Source organism: Coregonus lavaretus, assembly GCF_964263955.1.
Source record: "Coregonus lavaretus genome assembly, chromosome: 4".
Lineage (NCBI taxonomy): Eukaryota > Metazoa > Chordata > Actinopteri > Salmoniformes > Salmonidae > Coregonus > Coregonus lavaretus.
The window spans coordinates 6,523,712-6,543,476 of NC_139991.1; the positions used below are offsets into that span (position 1 = coordinate 6,523,712).

The following is a 19,765-nucleotide window of genomic DNA, read 5'->3' on the forward strand; positions in this document are numbered from 1 at the left end:
ATGGGTCAACTGTGGGGGTGCCCATTCAGCTGGGGATCCGAAGTGCCCTGTGAGAGACAGGTTGAGATTGCCAGAGTTTGAGTGGGGCAGAACGTTTCCTATGCTGAGGCAGTGAAGAGAGTAGAGGATAGCCCAAGGGTGAGTGAGTTGACTGGGAGGCCCCCAGTGAGTAAGCCTGAAGAGAGAGAGCCAGAGAGGAAGAGGTTTTTAGTATGGCTGTATTTCTTGTGTTTATAGCCATGGTGATCAACTGCACTGCACTGATGGAGCGGAAATCACAGAAGATAGATGTGGTAGTTGCAGCAGCAGAGAAATATTTGGGTGTGAGAGATTTTAGTGCCGAAGAGCTACAGGAAGTTTTGAGAGGGGTTCGATCCTCCCAGGCCGATGGCCTGGTGTAGGATAATTTAGGGTCAAAGTAGTGGGATGGGGTGGTGGATTTTTTGGGATAGTGTATAGGTGCAGTGTTAGATGGTGGTGCAATTAAAGTTTTTCACATTCTCCTTTTCCCTTTTAATTTTTTGTGACCAAAATGTGCAATTCGCACTCCAACCTGCGAAATGCAGCAATATGCAACTAATCTGCGGGAAAGCCACATGAAGAAGAAAGCCACATGAAGAAGAAAATAGATTGTCCAGTGTTCTGGTACAGAATTTTAATAAAGTTTTTTTTTTTTTTATATATATATCCCGTGGAATTGTGGGATAGCAATGGCGGCTTCTGTCTTTGTAAACAAAAAACGCATAATTTACAAAAGATAATAGCTATTTCGTAATGGTTTGAATCATCTCAAGTGGGTGGCACAGTTTTCGTACTTACATGAATGGTATTTTCCCAGTAACTCGGGTTGTTAATGTTATTGAAGATACTTTTTTTAGTTACAATAAATACATGTGGCAGGTTTAGCTAGTTCGCTAAAAAAATACTAGCTAGCTAGTGTCAGCGTCTTGATAGACTCACCACCTATTGTTAAAGGTAAGCAAGCCCGTGTTTTATTGAATGGGATTTTACAACTGTAATATCGGATGTACAGTCGTAGCTATTAGTTTAATTTCCTTTTTGTAACGTAATAGCTAGCTCGCTAATTAATTCATTGGCTGAGCGATATCCTGTTAGCTAGCTAGGTAACGTTAGCTACTTTAAAAATGTTTTTTTGAAGTCACGTCTGTCACTAAGTCATAATAGTTTCTGCTGGTCGTTCATTGGCGTTAGATGTAGATACATCTACATGTAGCTAGTGTAGCGACAGTACTGACTAAATAGCTGCGTAGGTAGCAAGATAAATTAGCTAGCTACTGTAGCAATCTAAAATACATCCCGTGAATTATTCGGGCGCGATTTTACACTTTTGATCGATTCGTTTAATGTAATAATCTCTCAAGTCGTTCAAATGTCCGTATGCAAAGTGCCTTTGATTAAGTGTTTTGTTCTAAATTATCTGACACATCCCTAACGTTACAGAATTAGTAGTTGGCTAATCTCACAAAACATGTGGTATCCAATCCAGACAGTTGTTTGAGAGAGACCATGGAGGATGATGCGTCACTGCACCGACTGGAGGGCAGTGACCCCACTGCGCAGGTCGGCGGGCTGATTGTGAAGAACAAGAGTGCAGCAGTAGAGCCTCATGTCTTTCGTGCACCCACTCCACGCACCTCTCTCCTGGGCCTGGATCTGCTGGCAGCTCAAAAGAGAAAGGAGCGTGAGGGCAAGGAGCAGGCTGAAGCTGACAGTGATGACAGGAATAACAAGAAATCCAAGGTGTCCTGCTACATGGACTGGGAGGAAGGGAAAGGTGATTCTGGGTCTGATGAAGAAGACAAAGAGGAGGAGGACCAAGGTGGTAAAAAAGAGAGGTATGTTGTTTTGAAGTGATTTGGTTTGAGTTACTGTATCTTATTTTCTTACTAGCATAGAATACATACTCTCTCCCTATAAAGAGATCACATTTCAACTGATGTCATGCATGCAGTGTTGCATTACTGACACTTTATTCTATGTTTCATAAAGCAGCAGGAAGTACCGTGTGACTGGCTCAGAGACACCCTCTAACCCTGGAGGGGTCAGCGAAGAGTTCCGTCGCAAACACCAGCAGAGGGAGAAAGAACGGCGTGAGCATGGAATGTACGCCTCCTCCAAAGAGGACAAGAACAGAGAGAGGGAGAAGGACAGAGAGAGGATCAGAGATATGGACAGAGATCGACGGGGTGAAAGAGGTGAGCAAAACATTTCTACATCTGCATGCACAATGTTCATATTCTGGCAATAGCAATCGTTCCTGTCTGTTGTGTGTCTGTGAATTTGTGACTGAAGTATTGGCTAACTGCTTTGATGGCAGATGAGCGGGAGCGCAGTCACATCCGCGGCGGCAGCAGCAGCAGCAGCCGGTCAGAGCGTGGAGATCGCAGTGAGAGGAGTGAGCGCTCACAGAGAGAAGGCTGGTCCTCCGAACGCATCAGCCGGGGGAGCAAGAGAGAGGAGCCTCCAACGCCCCAGACACGCCCCAAAGGTCAGTAACCCTGCCACACCCACTGACAGGCAGTTATTTAAGGTCCTTGGGTCATGCCTACAATACACTAACCACTCTGTCTCCCTCCATTCCGCAAACCCTTTGACTCAGATGGCACTCCCTCGCGCACCAGCTGGGATGAGGATGACAGCGGCTATGCCAGCTCACGCCGTTCCCACTGGGAATCTCCCTCTCCTGCCCCTTCACACAAGGATTCTGACAAGTCTGAACGGTCGGAGCGCAGCCCCCGCTCTGGACGGGAGAGCGAGAGGAAGGACAAGTAAGTAACTGCAGCTCAACACTTGTATGTTCATTTGACTGGGTTTTATAGCACTATCTAAAGACTCATTTTCAGTGGCTATTAGAAATGTGTTATTTTCAGCTTTTGAAATGAACTTTTCTTGTCTCTGTTCCCAGGTCAGTCAGAGGCAGGTATCCTGATGACTCACCCCTTCCCACCCCATCATACAAGTACAACGAATGGGCCAATGACAGGAAGCACTTGGGCTCCACTCCTCGTCTGTCCCGTGGGAAAGGTAAGCCCCTCCTCCTTCCCCTCTCCCTCTTCCCCCAGTCACGTTTGAGCTCTTATTAATGCTCTGATAAGGCTTGCTGATGTTTGTGGATTGTGTCTCTGTGCCCCAGGTAAGAATGAAGGAGAGGATGGCATCGCCTTTGATAATGATGATGAGAAGCAGCAGTGGGAGGAGGACCAGAAGGTGAGTGGACATGTGGAGTCTTAGCAGTAACACAAATGAATAGCTTTCCCAACATTCATAAATGCACGTTTCTATGTATTGACTATTGCCCTGTGGTGTTGCAGCAAGCGGACAGAGACTGGTACATGATGGACGAAGGCTATGACGAGTTCCACAACCCACTGACCTCCACCTCTGAGGATTATGTGAAGAAGAGAGAGCAGATCCTGCAGAAGCAGACACAGAAACGCATCTCTGCCCAGAGACGACAGATCAATGAGGTATGGCACTGTGTTCCTACTCTGTGACCACCTCCATCCCTGGGTGTATGTAGCCCGTTTAGTTATAGTTTTGATCGTTAATACCATCCATGGATTTGAATTTTGTGTGTGTGACTGTATGTATAACGATGTGTGTTGTGTTCCTCCTGCCAGGATAATGAGCGCTGGGAGACTAACCGTATGCTGACCAGTGGAGTGGTCCAGAGGCTGGAGGTGGATGATGACTTTGAGGAGGACAACGCTGCCAAGGTCCACCTGCTGGTTCACAACCTGGTCCCTCCCTTCCTGGATGGGAGGATAGTCTTCACCAAGCAGGTAATACATCATTACAGCACGTTATGGGCCAATGAAATTACCAACACTCCCCTTCGTATTTATTTGGACAGGGAAGCTAAAACGTTTAATTTGGCTCTATACTCCAGCATTTTGAATTTGAGATGAAATGTTTTGTGAGGCGCCACTAGGGCTGTGGCGAAACCAGTGTCGCGACAACACGAAGCAGACGACCATTTTTGGTCCTTTAACAACCTGCTGTATGTAAAATATTTTGTGTACTATAGCTTGGAAAATAAATAAATGTGACTCTAGATGACAACATAATGATGTTTCTTTCCAACATTAGGGCTGTTTTCCTAAAGAAGTTAAATCTGCTTTGTGTTTTGTTTCCTTGTCACAATACTAACGAGTATCACAATGCTGTTATCGTCCCAGCCCCAGATGACAGTACAGAATGTCACCTTTTATTTGAGGGTATTTTCATACATTTCTGTTTTACAGTTTGTAAATGAAAGCACTTCATGTATCTAGTCCCCCCATTTGAAGGTGTCATAAGTATTTGGACAAATTCACTTTGTGTATTACATTTAATCAAAAGTTTAGTATTTGGTCCAATATTCCTAGCATGCAATGACTACCTCAAGCTTGTGACTCCACAAACTTGTTCAACAGATGCAAAAAGATCATGCCCCCAAGACATGCTAACCTCTCACCATTACCAATAACAGGGGAGGTTAGCATTTTTTGGGGGGTATGATGTTTTTGCCTCTAACTTTCTCACTCATCATTATTCACGATTCATTCATGATTGTCTGTAATCATGGTAGCATCGACATTAAAGTAGAAGTGTTCGGAAACAAATTCTGTTCTTATTTACAATGAAAGTGACTCCAAAATGACACAATTTACCATTAATTTCTATTGGGCACAACATAAGCCAAAACACAACCAAAACAAACAGAAAATGCATCCAACAAGTTTGTAGGGTCAAATGCTTAATTTAGTCACTGCTTGCTAGGAATATGGGACCAAATACTAAACTTTTGATAGAATTTAATGCAGTATAAGTGAATTTGTCCAAATACAGTGCCTTCAGAAAGTATTCACACCCATTGACTTTTTCCACATTTCGTTGTATTACAGCTTGAATTTAAAAGTGATTAAATTGAGATTTTGTGTCACTGACCTACACACAATACCCCATAATGTCAAAGTGGAATTATGTTTTTAGAAATGTTTACAAATTAATTAAAAATGAAAAGCTGAAATGTCTTGAGTCAATAAGCATTCAACCCCTTTGTTATGGCAAGCCTAAATAAGTTCAGGAGTAAAAATGTGCTTAATAAGTTGTGTGACTCTGTGTGCAATAATAGTGTTCAACATGAATTTTTCTATGACTACCTCATCTCTGTACCTCACACATACAATTATCTGGGTAAGGTCCCTCAGTCGAGCAGTGAATTTCAAACACAGATTCAACCACAAGAACAGGGAGGTTTTCCAATGCTTCTCAAAGAAGGGCACCTATTGGTAGATGGGTTAAAATAAAAAACACACTGAATATGCCTTTGAGCAAGGTGAAGCTATTAATTACACTTTGGATGGTGTATCAATACACCCAGTCACTACCAAGATACAGGTGTCCTTCCTAACTCAGTTGCCGGAGAGGAAGGAAACCACTCAGGGATTTCACCATGAGGCCAATGGTAACTTTAAAACAGTTACAGAGTTTAATGGTAACTTTAAAAACAGTTACAGAGTTTAATGGTTGTGATATGAGAGAACTGATGGATCAACAACATTGTAATTACTCCAAAATACTAACCTAAATGACAGAGTGAAAAGAAGGAAGCCGGTATTATTCTCAAACATGCATCCTGTTTGCAATAAGGCACTAAAGTAAAACGGCAAAAAATGTGGCAAAGAAATGTTTGGGGCAAATCCAACACAACACATCACTGAGTACCACTCTGCATCATGTTATGGATGTACTTGTCATCGGCAAGGAATAGGGAGGTTTTTAGAATAAAAAGAAACGGAATAGAGTTAAGCACAGAAGTCATCCTAGAGGAAAACCTGGTTTAGTCTGCTTTCCACCAGACACTGGGAGACAAATTCACCTTTCAGCAGGACAATAACCTACAACACAAGGCCAAATATACACTGGCGTTGCTTACCAAGACGACATTGAATGTTCCTGATTGGTACCTAGTTACAGTTTTGACTTAAATCGTCTTGAAGGCTTGGCAACAACCAACTTGACAGCACTTGAAGAATTTAAAAAAGAATGTGCAAATATTGCTAAACATTTTTTTCTTTGTCATTATGGGGTGTAGATGGGTGAGAAGAGAAAAAAAAAAACGATTTAATCCATTTTAAATTCAGGCTGTAACACAACAAAATGTGGAATACTTTCTGAAGGCACTGTACTTATGATGCCTTCAAATGATGGGATTAGATAAAAAAAAGTGCTTTAATTTGTAAACGGTAAAACATATGTATGAAAATACCCTCAAATAAAAGGTGACGTTCTGTCGCCTCGTAGAAAACATTTGATCTCAAATCCAAAAGCTGAAGTATAGAGCCAAATATATATTTTTAGCTTCACTGTCCAAATACGTAGTGGAGTGTATGTACTTTTAAGTTCTAAGCCATGGGACGAGAGCTGTTGCAGGCTTGTTGAGGGATTGTGAGAGTCTGCTGAAACGCATTTGGAGCTGGTTGAGTAATAACTAGTAGATTTACTATCAGAGTTGCTGTGTACTGAATGGGTACTGTTGCTGGTGTCTCTCTGTGCTGTAGCCGGAGCCTGTCATCCCTGTGAAAGACGCCACCTCCGACATGGCCATCATCTCCCGCAAGGGCAGCCAGCTGGTCCGCAAGCACCGTGAGCAGAAGGAACGCAAGAAGGTAGGCTGAGTGGAGGGAAGGCAATGTTTAAAACAGCTATACAGTAGTTGATGGTATGGTTACTGGCTGAATATCTGTGTGTCATTTTGATTGTTTCTCCAGGCTCAACAGAAACACTGGGAGCTGGCAGGCACCAAGCTGGGTGACATCATGGGCATCAAGAAGACCGAGGACGGGGATAGCTCTGGGGGCAAGCCAGTGGGTGAGGATGGCAAGGTGGACTACAGGTAACAAGCCCTTTACTAAAGGCTTATTTTGTGTCCATTTTGAATGTTTATTAAATATCAGTTTAGAAATGTGACAAGAACAACCTCAATAATTCCCTCGCTCCTCTCCCCTCCAGAACGGATCAGAAGTTTGCAGACCACATGAAAGATAAGAATGAGGCCAGCAGTGAGTTTGCTAAGAAGAAGACCCTGTTGGAGCAGAGGCAGTATCTGCCCATCTTCGCTGTGAGGCAGCAACTGCTCAACATCATCAGGTAGCTACTCTACTGGACCCGGCCTGGCTGTCCTGGGACCACTTATCACCCCCAGCCTTACCCCAGATGCAGGCTTTCATTCAGGGTGTAGGATAAGACATGTATGGCAATGAAGGTGGGAATTGGGGGCTGTGAAGTCAGAATGTTCATATGTGATTTACCTTTGGTTAGAGAATGACCACATCACAGGTGACTAAGGTAATGTTAGACAGCATTTGTAAATCATTGACAAATACACTTCCAGATCTGTTTTCGTGAGCCGTTATTCATGTTTCCACAGTTTCATAAGGTTGAAAAGTCCCATCAGGGTTTTAATGTTAGTGGTTGTGATGGGATTCTCTCCAGGGACAACAGCATTGTGATCGTGGTGGGGGAGACGGGCAGTGGGAAGACCACCCAGCTGACCCAGTACCTTCACGAGGACGGCTACACCAGCTACGGCATGGTGGGCTGCACCCAGCCCCGCAGAGTGGCAGCCATGAGCGTGGCCAAGAGAGTCAGCGAGGAGCTGGGCAGCAACCTGGGAGAGGAGGTGAGCATTCAGCTGGCTTATGGAGGAGCCACTAGGCAAACATTAACTAGATCTGAGAAAAACTGATCTATGAATCAGTCAAAGCAGTGGATAACCACTCTTATCAGTTAACCCAGTGTAACAAACCTGGCAAGAGTTTATGAACTGCAATTAACTTGTTTATAGAGGAACGGAAGTACTCCAGAACGGAATAAGTGTTTTTTCCAACAGATATCAATGTTCACTGTGTTTAGAGGTCATCTGTCAATTGATGTTGACTCATGGTGCTGTCTTGGTTCGATCCCCGGGACCACCCATACACAAAAATGTATGCATGCATGACTGTAAGTCGCTTTGGATAAAAGCGTCTGCTAAATGGCATATTATTATTATTATTATTATTGGTTTTCTCCTTATGGTGTTGATGCTTGTATTCATATGTGTGCAACACAACACCTCCATCTAGTGGTGACTCAGAGATTGTACACCGCTTCCATTCTACAACTTGTAATTGAACTCTCCTCGCCAGCTTGTTTCTTTGGTTGACCCGTAGCACTGTAGTTTGAAGGCCGTAATTCATACGTGGAATGTAAATATATGTAGTTCACTACTAAACCGTTCAGTTTTTGCTTTGCAGGTGGGTTATGCGATCCGTTTTGAGGACTGTACGTCGGAGAAGACTGTGATAAAGTACATGACAGATGGGATCCTGCTGAGAGAGTCTCTCAGGGAGTCAGATCTGGACCACTACAGTGCTGTCATCATGGACGAGGCCCACGAACGCTCCCTCAACACAGACGTGCTGTTCGGCCTGCTACGAGAGGTCAGGGGGAGACACTTTGTATTTTTAAAGTATTTTGTATGTTTATTGGATAGAGGTGAGAGAGAGAGTGCTGAAAGAGCAGTGGGCTGGATTCAAACTCATACTGGCAGTGATACATGTGCTCCAGGGGCAGTGGCTTAGACTGCTAGACCACAGGGAGACACTTTTACAACTCACTGGATGTTATTAAATTGTGATTATTATTTTGCATGCATATTTTTGGGTTATCTTGTTGTAAGCAGTAGTAGAACTTTCTCTCTCTCACCTTTTCTTCCAGGTTGTATCGAGGCGTTCTGACCTCAAGCTGATAGTCACCTCAGCCACCATGGACTCTGACAAATTTGCTGCATTTTTCGGGAACGTTCCCATATTCCACATTCCAGGAAGAACTTTCCCTGTAGATATCTTATTCAGCAAGGTATTGTGTCCAACTTTCCATTCATATTTTCAACGTAAGGATCATTTGTATATTGACTTGCACTCTGACTAGACCGGCCACATTTCGTGCCGAGCGTTGCGTAATACATTTACACATGCATGTTTTTCAATCATTTCATCCACACTACTTTACGGAACGCTAAAATAGAACTTGGTTCTATTTAAGACGCTCGATGTGCTGCAAGTCCCACCTCTCTCATCTCCTTATTGGTTTTCACAAATATACAAACCGACGTGGGTGCTTGAAAAACGAACAAGGAGAGATTTAATCAAAGATAACAAAAAACTAACTTGGTTTAACTTTTATCTGTGGATTAATCGTCAGAGTAGAGAAACACACATTTTGTCAAATCTACAAAGAACCAGCTAAAAAGAGGACTGTTTTGCATGTCAGGTAAAATAACAACCCGATGTTCATCTCCCTGGACAAACTGCTAGCAACAGCTATCTAGCTAAATGTCCATGAATGTTTCATGTGTTATGACCTTTCCTGAAATTAATAGAATTGATTCACAGTTGGTTTTGGTATTTTAACCTGCGTGTCATGATCGCGTCTGGTGGAGATAGACAGAATTATCATGCTCACAATGGCGAACGCACCCGCGGTGCCGGTTTGGTCATGGCGTAAGACTACTGTTATTTGTACCGAGGTAGTGTGTAGTTGTTGTGTATTCTAACAGTGTTATCTGTGTGTAGACTCCCCAGGAAGACTATGTGGAGGCAGCAGTGAAGCAGGCCCTACAGATCCACCTCAGTGGTATGGGGGGAGACATCCTCATCTTCATGCCTGGCCAGGAGGACATCGAGGTGACGTCAGACCAGATCGTGGAGCGTCTGGAGGACCTGGAGAGTGCCCCTCCTCTGACTGTACTGCCCATCTACTCCCAGCTGCCCTCTGACCTCCAGGCCAAGATCTTCCAGAAGGTAACCAATCACACCCATTTACTGTTGTTATGCTAACATGTACAGTTGGAACTCTTAATATACTGCAGTATCCTTTGTACACAAGCATACTTGTAATTAGGGAGTTGGAATGCATATACCTAATACTAAAAGGAACACTTCCTCCTGATGTCTTTGTTTTGTTTTCTGGCTGCCAGGCTCCAGATGGTGTAAGGAAGTGCATCGTTGCCACCAACATCGCCGAGACTTCCCTGACTGTGGATGGTATCATGTTTGTTGTGGATGCTGGATACTGCAAACTCAAGGTACCCTGTCGCCCTCACGATCTTCCCCAGACTATCAAATGAAAGAAGACCAGCCATGTTAGGATAGTATTTCTCTGTGTTGTGTTTGTTGCTGATGTGTTCTCTTTGACAGGTGTTCAACCCTCGCATTGGCATGGATGCCCTGCAGGTGTACCCCATCAGCCAGGCTAACGCCAACCAGCGTGCGGGCAGAGCAGGACGTACAGGGCCAGGACAGTGCTACAGGCAAGTCGCTGTCTACACACACACAAGCTCACACTTACTCACATTCACGCAGTCTCGCACTCCAAATGTACAGTCCTCCCACCTTTCTCAGTTTCCAGAGGGCTGCCTTAGTCCTCCAGTGGTGCTAGAGAAGTATGGAGCCATAATGATGGTGTAATGAAAGGCAGTTATTTGAAGGTGTCACCTTTGTGTGATGTCTGAGTGTTCCAGTCAGGGCTAGCAGGAAGGGAGTATTCACATGGCTGACACTGGTCTATGTCAAGAGTGTCCTGTCTTCTAGAACTATACTTTTTGTTCCTCTCTGATTGTCTTCAGTACTCCTCTACATCAGACTGCAGCAGTCTGGAACTAAACCTTAGATCAGCCATATCTTCCCTCTTTCATGTTTTTCTGGGCCTAGATACAGGAATAAACAGGCTGAATTACACAATTCTCCTCACTCTGCCTGCTATCTCATTCCAACCGCTCCTCTCCACCAAAAAGGTAGAAAAGCAGCTAACAACATTAGCATCCTTTTGTATGGTGAGCCGTGCTGAAACGGGTGTGTATCTGAAGTGTTGTTGTTGTGTGTAATGCCGCCGCCGGTGTTTCGTCCTCTGGCTGATGCACATCAGAGCTCCCCTCAGATGGGCCGTCCAGGCCTCTGATCTGCAAGGAGGCCGGGCTGCTTTCAAAACCATCAGAGGCTGGGTGGAAGAGAGGGAGGGAGAATCCTAATCTCCACAGGATTTCATGCAGTTTAACTCTGTTTACAGCAGGGAAAATGTGACACAAAAGCCCCTTCTCTCTGAGATTTCACATGACCTTTCTCCTATCTCTCATACTTCCCCAAGTTGAGGGAGATGGTGACACACACACACACCACGTGATTGTTTTGCCTTGAAAAATGAGCTGGGATGCTTCTAAAAGCCCCTCTACCAAGATTACCCCCCTCCCCACACACACACAGATGTGAAGAATCAATTTGGGAGTGGAGCTTTAGAATGAGTGGGGCCTAGGCGTTTGGAGGGGTGGGAGGTGACGTGCTGGGTGACTCGACTTGTGTGAAGAATCTGCTACTCAAAAGCACCTCTTAGCTGTGACTACACCAAGCACATTCACACAACCTGGCGTAAACCCACACACAGATCATTCCCTCATAATGCACAGATTTCAGAGGGATTAGCCACTAACTGAAATGGTTGAGAGATGCTTTGTTAGGCCAGGCCTATCAGTCTGAAGCAGCAATGGGAGCTGCTCTAAATAGTTTGATAGTAAATGCCTCATAAGTAGCTTGGTTAAATGTTTATAATGTGCAGTAGGCCTGTCTCTTTGCCCTTCTCTAAACATCAGTTGGGGAGCGTTCAGCTTTCATGGAACGGAGGCTTCTCAATCACGGTGCCATTGTTACAGGTTTAGAGCACAGTGTGAAATCATATCAGTGCCATGCAGAGCGGGTTTAACCAGGTGGTGAAGGCAGCATCTCCAGACCTGTCACTCTATGGAGCATTTGTGCGTTTAGAAAAATGTGTCTGCTAGATTATTCAATAAGCTCCCCCCTCTCATTGTCAGTCCATCTCTCCCTCTCTCTGTCCATCCAGGCTTTACACCCAGAGCGCCTTCAAGAATGAGATGTTGACCACCACCATTCCAGAGATCCAGCGGACCAACCTGGCCAACGTGGTGCTGCTGCTTAAGTCCCTGGGGGTCCAGGATCTGCTGCTCTTCCACTTCATGGACCCCCCGCCTGAGGACAACATGCTCAACTCCATGTACCAGCTCTGGATCCTGGGGGCCCTGGACAACACAGGTGGGTCTCTGCCCTGGCCTGGCCTGGACCACATCAGTCAAGATTAGGCCTCCAAATGTATAAATTGATCTCAGAAAACAAGGTTAAAATAGGGTGGAATAAGTATGTGTTCCCCACCAGCAATACAGCCAACAGATTTAACAATAACTACTTAATGTGCTGCGAGGAGAGACTTGGATGATGAAACTAGGCAATAGGTTGCTGTAATAGTATGTACATGCACTGCACCCTGTAAAGTACAGAGCTAGGTAGCACTGTGATGTAGGTAGTGGAGTAATTGCATAGTGCTTTATCCTCTGTTAGATTTGACTGGCTGACTCTCATCTCTGTCTCATCTGAGCCAGATCTCTGGGGATTAGGGGATTTGGTGTCTCTGGAGGACTTTTGACGTTTGCCTGTGTGGTGTGTTAACAGCAGATTATCTCTGATTAAGGTTTACCTGGCCAACACAGCCTGTTCTGCCTCTGCACTTTCCCTCTAAGCTCCTTATAGTCAGTCATGTAATCATTTAAATCAGAGCTGGCAAAGTTTGATTTCAATATTTTTTTACAACCATCCTTCACTGGCGGATGTCACCTGTATTGTGTTCCCCCTCTCCTCTGTCTGTAGACAGGAAGTGCGTAAATGATTTGTGTTCCCCTCAGGTGCCCTGACGCCCACTGGGAGGCTGATGGTGGAGTTCCCTCTGGACCCGGCTCTGTCCAAGATGCTGATCGTATCATGTGACATGGGCTGCAGTGCTGACATCCTCATCATCGTTTCCATGCTGTCTGTACCGGCCATCTTCTACAGGCCTAAGGTAGATGTCATTGAGATCGCCAACCAATTCATGTCTTAATATGTTCCTAATGTTTGTTTATGTTTCTGTTAAGAATTATTCACATTACACACTGGACAGTTGTGTGACCCCTGTATTTCTCCTGTGTCCTGACCTTTCCAGGGTCGCGAGGAGGAGAGTGACCAGGTGAGGGAGAAGTTCTCGGTCCCAGAGAGTGACCACCTGACCTACCTGAATGTCTACTTACAGTGGAAGAACAACAACTACTCCAGTATCTGGTGCAACGAACACTTCATCCACACCAAGGCCATGCGCAAGGTCAGTCAACGCCCCTCTCCTTTACCCTCTCTGTCCAGTCTCCCTATCTTGGGATCGAAATGCACTTGATTACCACTTTACATCAAAATATCCACACATTGAGCAATGTGTATTGAATAAATGTCCTCTTCTGTTAGTTCTCCGGTAGCTAACGTGTCTCTGTGTGTGGGTGTTTTAGGTGCGTGAGGTGCGCTCCCAGCTCAAAGACATCATGGTGCAGCAGAGGATGAACCTGGTGTCCTGTGGCTCAGACTGGGACATCATCAGGAAGTGTATCTGTGCTGCCTACTTCCACCAGGCAGCCAAGCTGAAGGGAATAGGGGAGTATGTCAACGTGAGGACAGGCATGCCCTGCCACCTCCACCCCACCAGCTCTCTGTTTGGCATGGGCTACACCCCCGACTACATCACCTACCACGAGCTGGTCATGACCACCAAGGTAAGAGACCCAACCTCCACACAATAATACATATACCAACATACTGCTAACCTATGATCTGTACTGTTCAGAGCTGAAGATGTTCTACCAGAAAGAGCTGTCATATACACTGCTCAAAAAAAATAAAGGGAACACTTAAACAACACAATGTAACTCCAAGTCAATCACACTTCTGTGAAATCAAACTGTCCACTTAGGAAGCAACACTGATTGACAATACATTTCACATGCTGTTGTACAAATGGAATAGACCACAGGTGGAAATTATAGGCAATTAGCAAGACACCCCCAATAAAGGACTGGTTTTGCAGGTGGTGACCACAGACCACTTCTCAGTTCCTATGCTTCCTGGCTGATGTTTTGGTCACTTTTGAATGCTGGCGGTGCTTTCACTCTAGTGGTAGCATGAGACGGAGTCTACAACCCACACAAGTGGCTCAGGTAGTGCAGCTCATCCAGGATGGCACATCAATGCGAGCTGTGGCAAGAAGGTTTGCTGTGTCTGTCAGCGTAGTGTCCAGAGCATGGAGGCGCTACCAGGAGACAGGCCAGTACATCAGGAGACGTGGAGGAGGCCGTAGGAGGGCAACAACCCAGCAGCAGGACTGCTACCTCCGCCTTTGTGCCAGGAGGAGCACTGCCAGAGCCCTGCAAAATGACCTCCAGCAGGCCACAAATGTGCATGTGTCTGCTCAAATGGTCAGAAACAGACTCCATGAGGGTGGTATGAGGGCCCGACGTCCACAGGTGGGGGTTGTGCTTACAGCCCAAAACCGTGCAGGACGTTTGGCATTTGCCAGAGAACACCAAGATTGGCAAATTCGCCACTGGCGCCCTGTGCTCTTCACAGATGAAGGCAGGTTCACACTGAGCACATGTGACAGACGTGACAGAGTCTGGAGACGCCGTGGAGAACGTTCTGCTGCCTGCAACATCCTCCAGCATGACCGGTTTGGCGGTGGGTCAATCATGGTGTGGGGTGGCATTTCTTTGGGGGGCCGCACAGCCCTCCATGTGCTCGCCAGAGGTAGCCTGACTGCCATTAGGTACCGAGATGAGATCCTCAGACCCCTTGTGAGACCATATGCTGGTGCGGTTGGCCCTGGGTTCCTCCTAATGCAAGACAATGCTAGACCTCATGTGGCTGGAGTGTGTCAGCAGTTCCTGCAAGAGGAAGGCATTTATGCTATGGACTGGCCCGCCCGTTCCCCAGACCTGAATCCAATTGAGCACATCTGGGACATCATGTCTCGCTCCATCCACCAACGCCACGTTGCACCACAGACTGTCCAGGAGTTGGCGGATGCTTTAGTCCAGGTCTGGGAGGAGATCCCTCAGGAGACCATCCGCCACCTCATCAGGAGCATGCCCAGGCGTTGTAGGGAGGTCATACAGTCACGTGGAGGCCACACACACTACTGAGCCTCATTTTGACTTGTTTTAAGGACATTACATCAAAGTTAGATCAGCCTGTAGTGTGGTTTTCCACTTTAATTTTGAGGGTGACTCCAAATCCAGACCTCCATGGGTTGATAAATTTGATTTCCATTGATAATTTTTGTGTGATTTTGTTGTCAGCACATTCAACTATGTAAAGAAAAAAGTATTTCATAAGATTATTTCATTCATTCAGATCTAGGATGTGTTATTTTAGTGTTCCCTTTATTTTTTTGAGCAGTGTACATTATTCTTCTAGCTGTGTTATAATGTGTAGTAACCTGTGTCCCTACTGTAGGAGTACATGCAGTGTGTGACTGCGGTGGATGGGGAGTGGCTGGCTGAGCTGGGGCCCATGTTCTACAGCGTCAAACAGGCAGGGAAGAGCAGGATGGTAAGCTCTTGTTACTCAACCCCCTACTACCTCCCTCCTAACGTCTCAGGGATTATTCCTCCTCCCTCTGTCCCTTTCTCTCCTCTCACCCCTCTGTTCCTCTCTCTCTCTCTGTGCAGGAGAACCGGCGGCGGGCCAAGGAGGAGATCACTAACATGGAGGAGGAGATGTCTCTGGCGGAGCAGCAACTGAGGAGCAGGAGAGAGGATCAGGACAGGAAGAGTAACGTGGGCAGCGTCAGGTATACACTCATCTACCTTCATCTATTCTTCACAGAGAGGTTTCACTCTGACAATAGTCCCAGTTGGTGTTAAATAGAGTGTCGGGGCCCCGCCTACCTGTGGGGAAAATAACCTGTGGTTACCTTGGTTACCCAATTGGCTAACAGCGAAACCTTGAACTTTTTCAAACGCAATTTTCTTGTTGTCTGCTTGTTTTAGTCAATTTAAAAACTAAATTTAAGAAAAGTACATGTCTAAAGATTACTTTTCAACATTGCCTGCTCCCATGCGTTCTCACTACTTAGAAAAACGTAATATTGAATATTGAACTTTTCATGACAGCGCTAACGTTAGCCACATGAGTGCTAGCTAGCTACCAACCAGAACATTAAGCTAGCCAAGACCAACAACACACTATAAAGCTACAAGTAGTGAGTGGAGTTACAAACGGACTGTACTAAACGAGTTACCTGTGATTAAAATTTTATCCACACACATAGCTACGTGTAGCCTACTTGGACACCGTGTCCCTACATTTCCCACTCTCCAATGCTGAATAGTTTGAAGGCACAGGGCTCTTCTCGCAGGCTCTATTTCCCTATGTGGGAGCATTGCGAACCGTAGGTCGGGATTTTTGACCTGGTTATATGAACATTGAACAATACAGCAAACTACAAAGTTTGCTCTTTTACAATGGGGGTAAATGGGAAATAATGTTTGTTTTCCAGAATGGACCCCTTCCGAGTCGTAGAAGCTGATTAATTTAGCTGCTTCTCTACCCATCTCTCCCTAAATCTCTCTGCCTCTCCTTCTCTCTTATCCTCTCTGTCTTTTCTACCTCTCTCACTTTCCATGATGAGCTTTTCTTACCTCCAGTCCCTCCAGATGAGACAAAAATAAATAATATTGACTCCTGGCTGACCCCCATTACTGCTGCAATTTAAATGGTGCCACAGCAGAGGGGAGAAAGGAGCCAGCGTTAATTTTCAAATGAGAAAGGACATTTTTTTATTTCGCACCCGTTCCACAAGGCTCACAAAAGAGAAATGGGTTTGGGAGGAAAAAAAGAACACTTTTTTATTGTTAATTAATCAGCAGGTTTATTGCTATATCAGCGTCTTTGTGAATCTGTCAGTCTCCAAAATAATCATATTAAAACGCGGAGGATTAAGAATTAGATTAGAGAGCGAGCACCTCAGAAGTATGATAATGAACATGGCCTTCTCTCGTGGGCTCTCAGCTGCTTTTGTCCGCCTGCCTGTGAACACAAGCATCCCTTCACCGTGCTGAGGGGCCCCCATGAAACACTTTTACTACACGTTTTGTTCCGAGGGATGAAGGGAAGTACTGGGTTATGGCCTGATGGCTGCTGCTGGTGTGTGTGAGGACTGAGGGGAGAATGCTGGGTAGTGTCAGGGTGTCGCGCTGCTGTAATGAAAGATGATAGATTTTGCTTGTCCCTCTCTACCAGCCTGTCCCTCTCTACCAGCCTGTCCCTCTCTACCAGCCTGTCCCCCTCTACTGTCCCTCTCTACCAGCCTGTCCCTCTCTTCCAGCCTGTCCCTCTCTACCAGCCTGTCCCTCTCTACCAGCCTGTCCCTCTCTACCAGCCTGTCCCTCTCTACCTGCCTGTCCCTCTCTACCAGCCTGTCCCTCTCTACCAGCCTGTCCCTCTCTACCAGCCTGTCCCGCTCTACTAGCCTGTCCCTCTCTAGCTGCCCGTTTTGTAGCACTCCTGTTATACGATGAAAGGAATGGCAGCGGGTCACTTCACTGAGTCAAATACTCTGACAATGAACATAGAAACAACCATTATGTTTTGGCATGGCAAGTGTTTTCTTATTCTCTTCTGTCATTGCCAATTGTTTATTATTTTGTCTCGATAGGGCTGTGAAAATCTGCACCCCGGGAAGGAAGGAGGAGGCACCCATGACCCCAAAGCGCACCCCAGCTCGTTTTGGGCTCTAGATCTCCTCTGTTAAGACTTAAACACTTGAACTCACCACTAAATATTACCTGTATATGTACCATACCATCACTGGATGAGCCTTGCTGAGAGGGCTTGGAACACTGTCCCCTCCTATTGTCCGGAACCAGCCGCAGTTCAGACAGAGGCCAGCAGAGGTAGAACTTGTATAAGGCATGAGGCTCCCACAACAGACCTTTTCCGTCAGCAAATCCACATAGCATCCCTCCATTTTTACGTGCAGAGAGATATACGGCCGTTAGAATGCAGTATTTTCTATTTCTGTGATAGTTAAAAAAAATACACAATGATGGAACATCATTGAAAATGTATCGTCTTTAAAGGGTATTTGATATACCTTGAAAATCTGTCTAAGCCTTTATCATAATCCTTCACTGGCTACAGTGTCCAAGCAGGAAATGTTTAGTTGTTCCATCTCCTACTGTACCCTACAAGGGGCTGTTTTCTTGATGGTAGTCTCCCCCGATCAATATAAACTGTGTTCAATAGGGCTGGGAATTGCCAGAGACTCACGACACGATATTAGCATGATACTTTGGTGCCGATACGAAATGTATTGCGATTCTCACGATTCTATATGTATTGCGATTCGATACTGTGATTTTATTGCGAGTCGATGTTCCAAACATATTGCTCACCATATATCTGCTGCAGAGGGACAAGCGAGAGCCATGAGATCAGTCAGGCAAATAAGTGCTGAATACAAATACCCTATTCAGGCTCCCTATTTAAGAAGATGGAGAACAAGCTATGAAGGAAAATATTGATGTTTTGGTGCAGGTACAGCCAACTAGCGCAAAAATATTGTGATATTGTCAAAATGATACGATATATCGTCAAATAATATCCCGATATGTAACTGTATAGATCCCCCCCCCCCATCAGTAGTGCTGCATTGTGCTATCAGAATCATAAGTGGACAGATGGTTCAAACTAGCCTGATCCCATAGTGTGTTCATTGGGCTATATGTCATTCAGTGTGAGTAGAGAGAGGAGGTAGAAGTAGTACTGTGTCATGTGTCCATGAATTCTGACTGAAATGTTTTATTCTTCAATTTCATCATGTCCCTCTCAAATCTCCTTCAAGAGATCATTTTCACATTGTACAACTGGCTGACCTCTATCATTTGTATGTCGTGTGTAGCAAATGGCCTGTGCCATGGTGAAGTACCCCTTCACTGACTGAAGCATTATCCAAACTGTGCTTGTGGCATGAGTGTCTCAGACCTTATATCTGTAGCTACCTTAACACGTACCCTTCATGCTAACTGTTTGGAGGACAAGCTTTAGCAATTGAGCTTTTCCTAACCCCATTAGCCCTCTAGAGCACTGTAATATTCCTCAGCTTCTCTCCGTATACATATGAATGTCAGAACCTGGATGAAACTCATGACGGCCTCAGCCTCTCATGGTCCTTGTGTTGAAAATGCCCACCAATTCTATCTTGAGATTCCCCTCTCCAAGTCAAGTGGGTGAATGATCCCAGAAATGTATTTTACAGGGGCCATGGTTGGAGTTGATATGTGTGTATGTGTGTGTGAGTAACTGTGGCACGTCTCTTCGATCAGGGTTTCCCAAACTCGGTCCTGGGCCCCCCCCGGGTGCACATTTTGGTTTTTTCCCTAGCACAACACCGCTGATTCAAATAATCAAATCTTAATGATTAGTTGGTTATTTTAATTAGCTGTGTAGTGCTAGGGCAAAAACCAAAACGTGCACACGAGGGGGGCCCCAGGACCGAGTTTGGGAAATCCTGTCTTACATGTCTCTTCACCAGACTGATATGTCCTGCACATGAGACAGTAGTCAGGTTTAGCAAGGTGGTTCAGCAAGTGCCAAGCGTTGGACTTGATTCTGAAGTCATTTGTGTACTAGATTGACTTTGTATAGTTTTGTACAGACCATTATCTTGTCTTGTTGGTGGTCAGTGATTCTGTTTTGTGATGTGAAATTAGGCTCTGGTAACACCAGCCCATGGCTTGCGAATATAATTTTTAACTTGACTACTTTTGGGAACTGAAAATAAATTGTCTTATTTTTTA

At 45.3% G+C, this 19,765-nt stretch overlaps 1 protein-coding gene across 1 annotated transcript; it reads left to right on the forward strand.

The window, feature by feature from the left end:
* The first annotated feature begins 718 nt into the window (after positions 1-718).
* LOC311127837 (pre-mRNA-splicing factor ATP-dependent RNA helicase PRP16-like) lies at positions 719-19,765 on the forward strand. Its single transcript, XM_084159717.1, has 25 exons — positions 719-975; positions 1,508-1,856; positions 2,011-2,216; positions 2,339-2,509; positions 2,621-2,789; positions 2,927-3,045; positions 3,155-3,228; positions 3,333-3,488; positions 3,642-3,803; positions 6,567-6,674; positions 6,777-6,901; positions 7,018-7,155; positions 7,501-7,687; positions 8,304-8,489; positions 8,767-8,907; positions 9,624-9,851; positions 10,028-10,135; positions 10,248-10,360; positions 11,941-12,149; positions 12,794-12,948; positions 13,090-13,245; positions 13,424-13,684; positions 15,420-15,515; positions 15,635-15,756; positions 17,623-19,765. Exons 2-25 carry the CDS (start codon positions 1,528-1,530, stop codon positions 17,702-17,704), a joined length of 3,801 nt encoding a protein of 1,266 aa, XP_084015843.1. The 5' UTR covers positions 719-975; positions 1,508-1,527; the 3' UTR covers positions 17,705-19,765.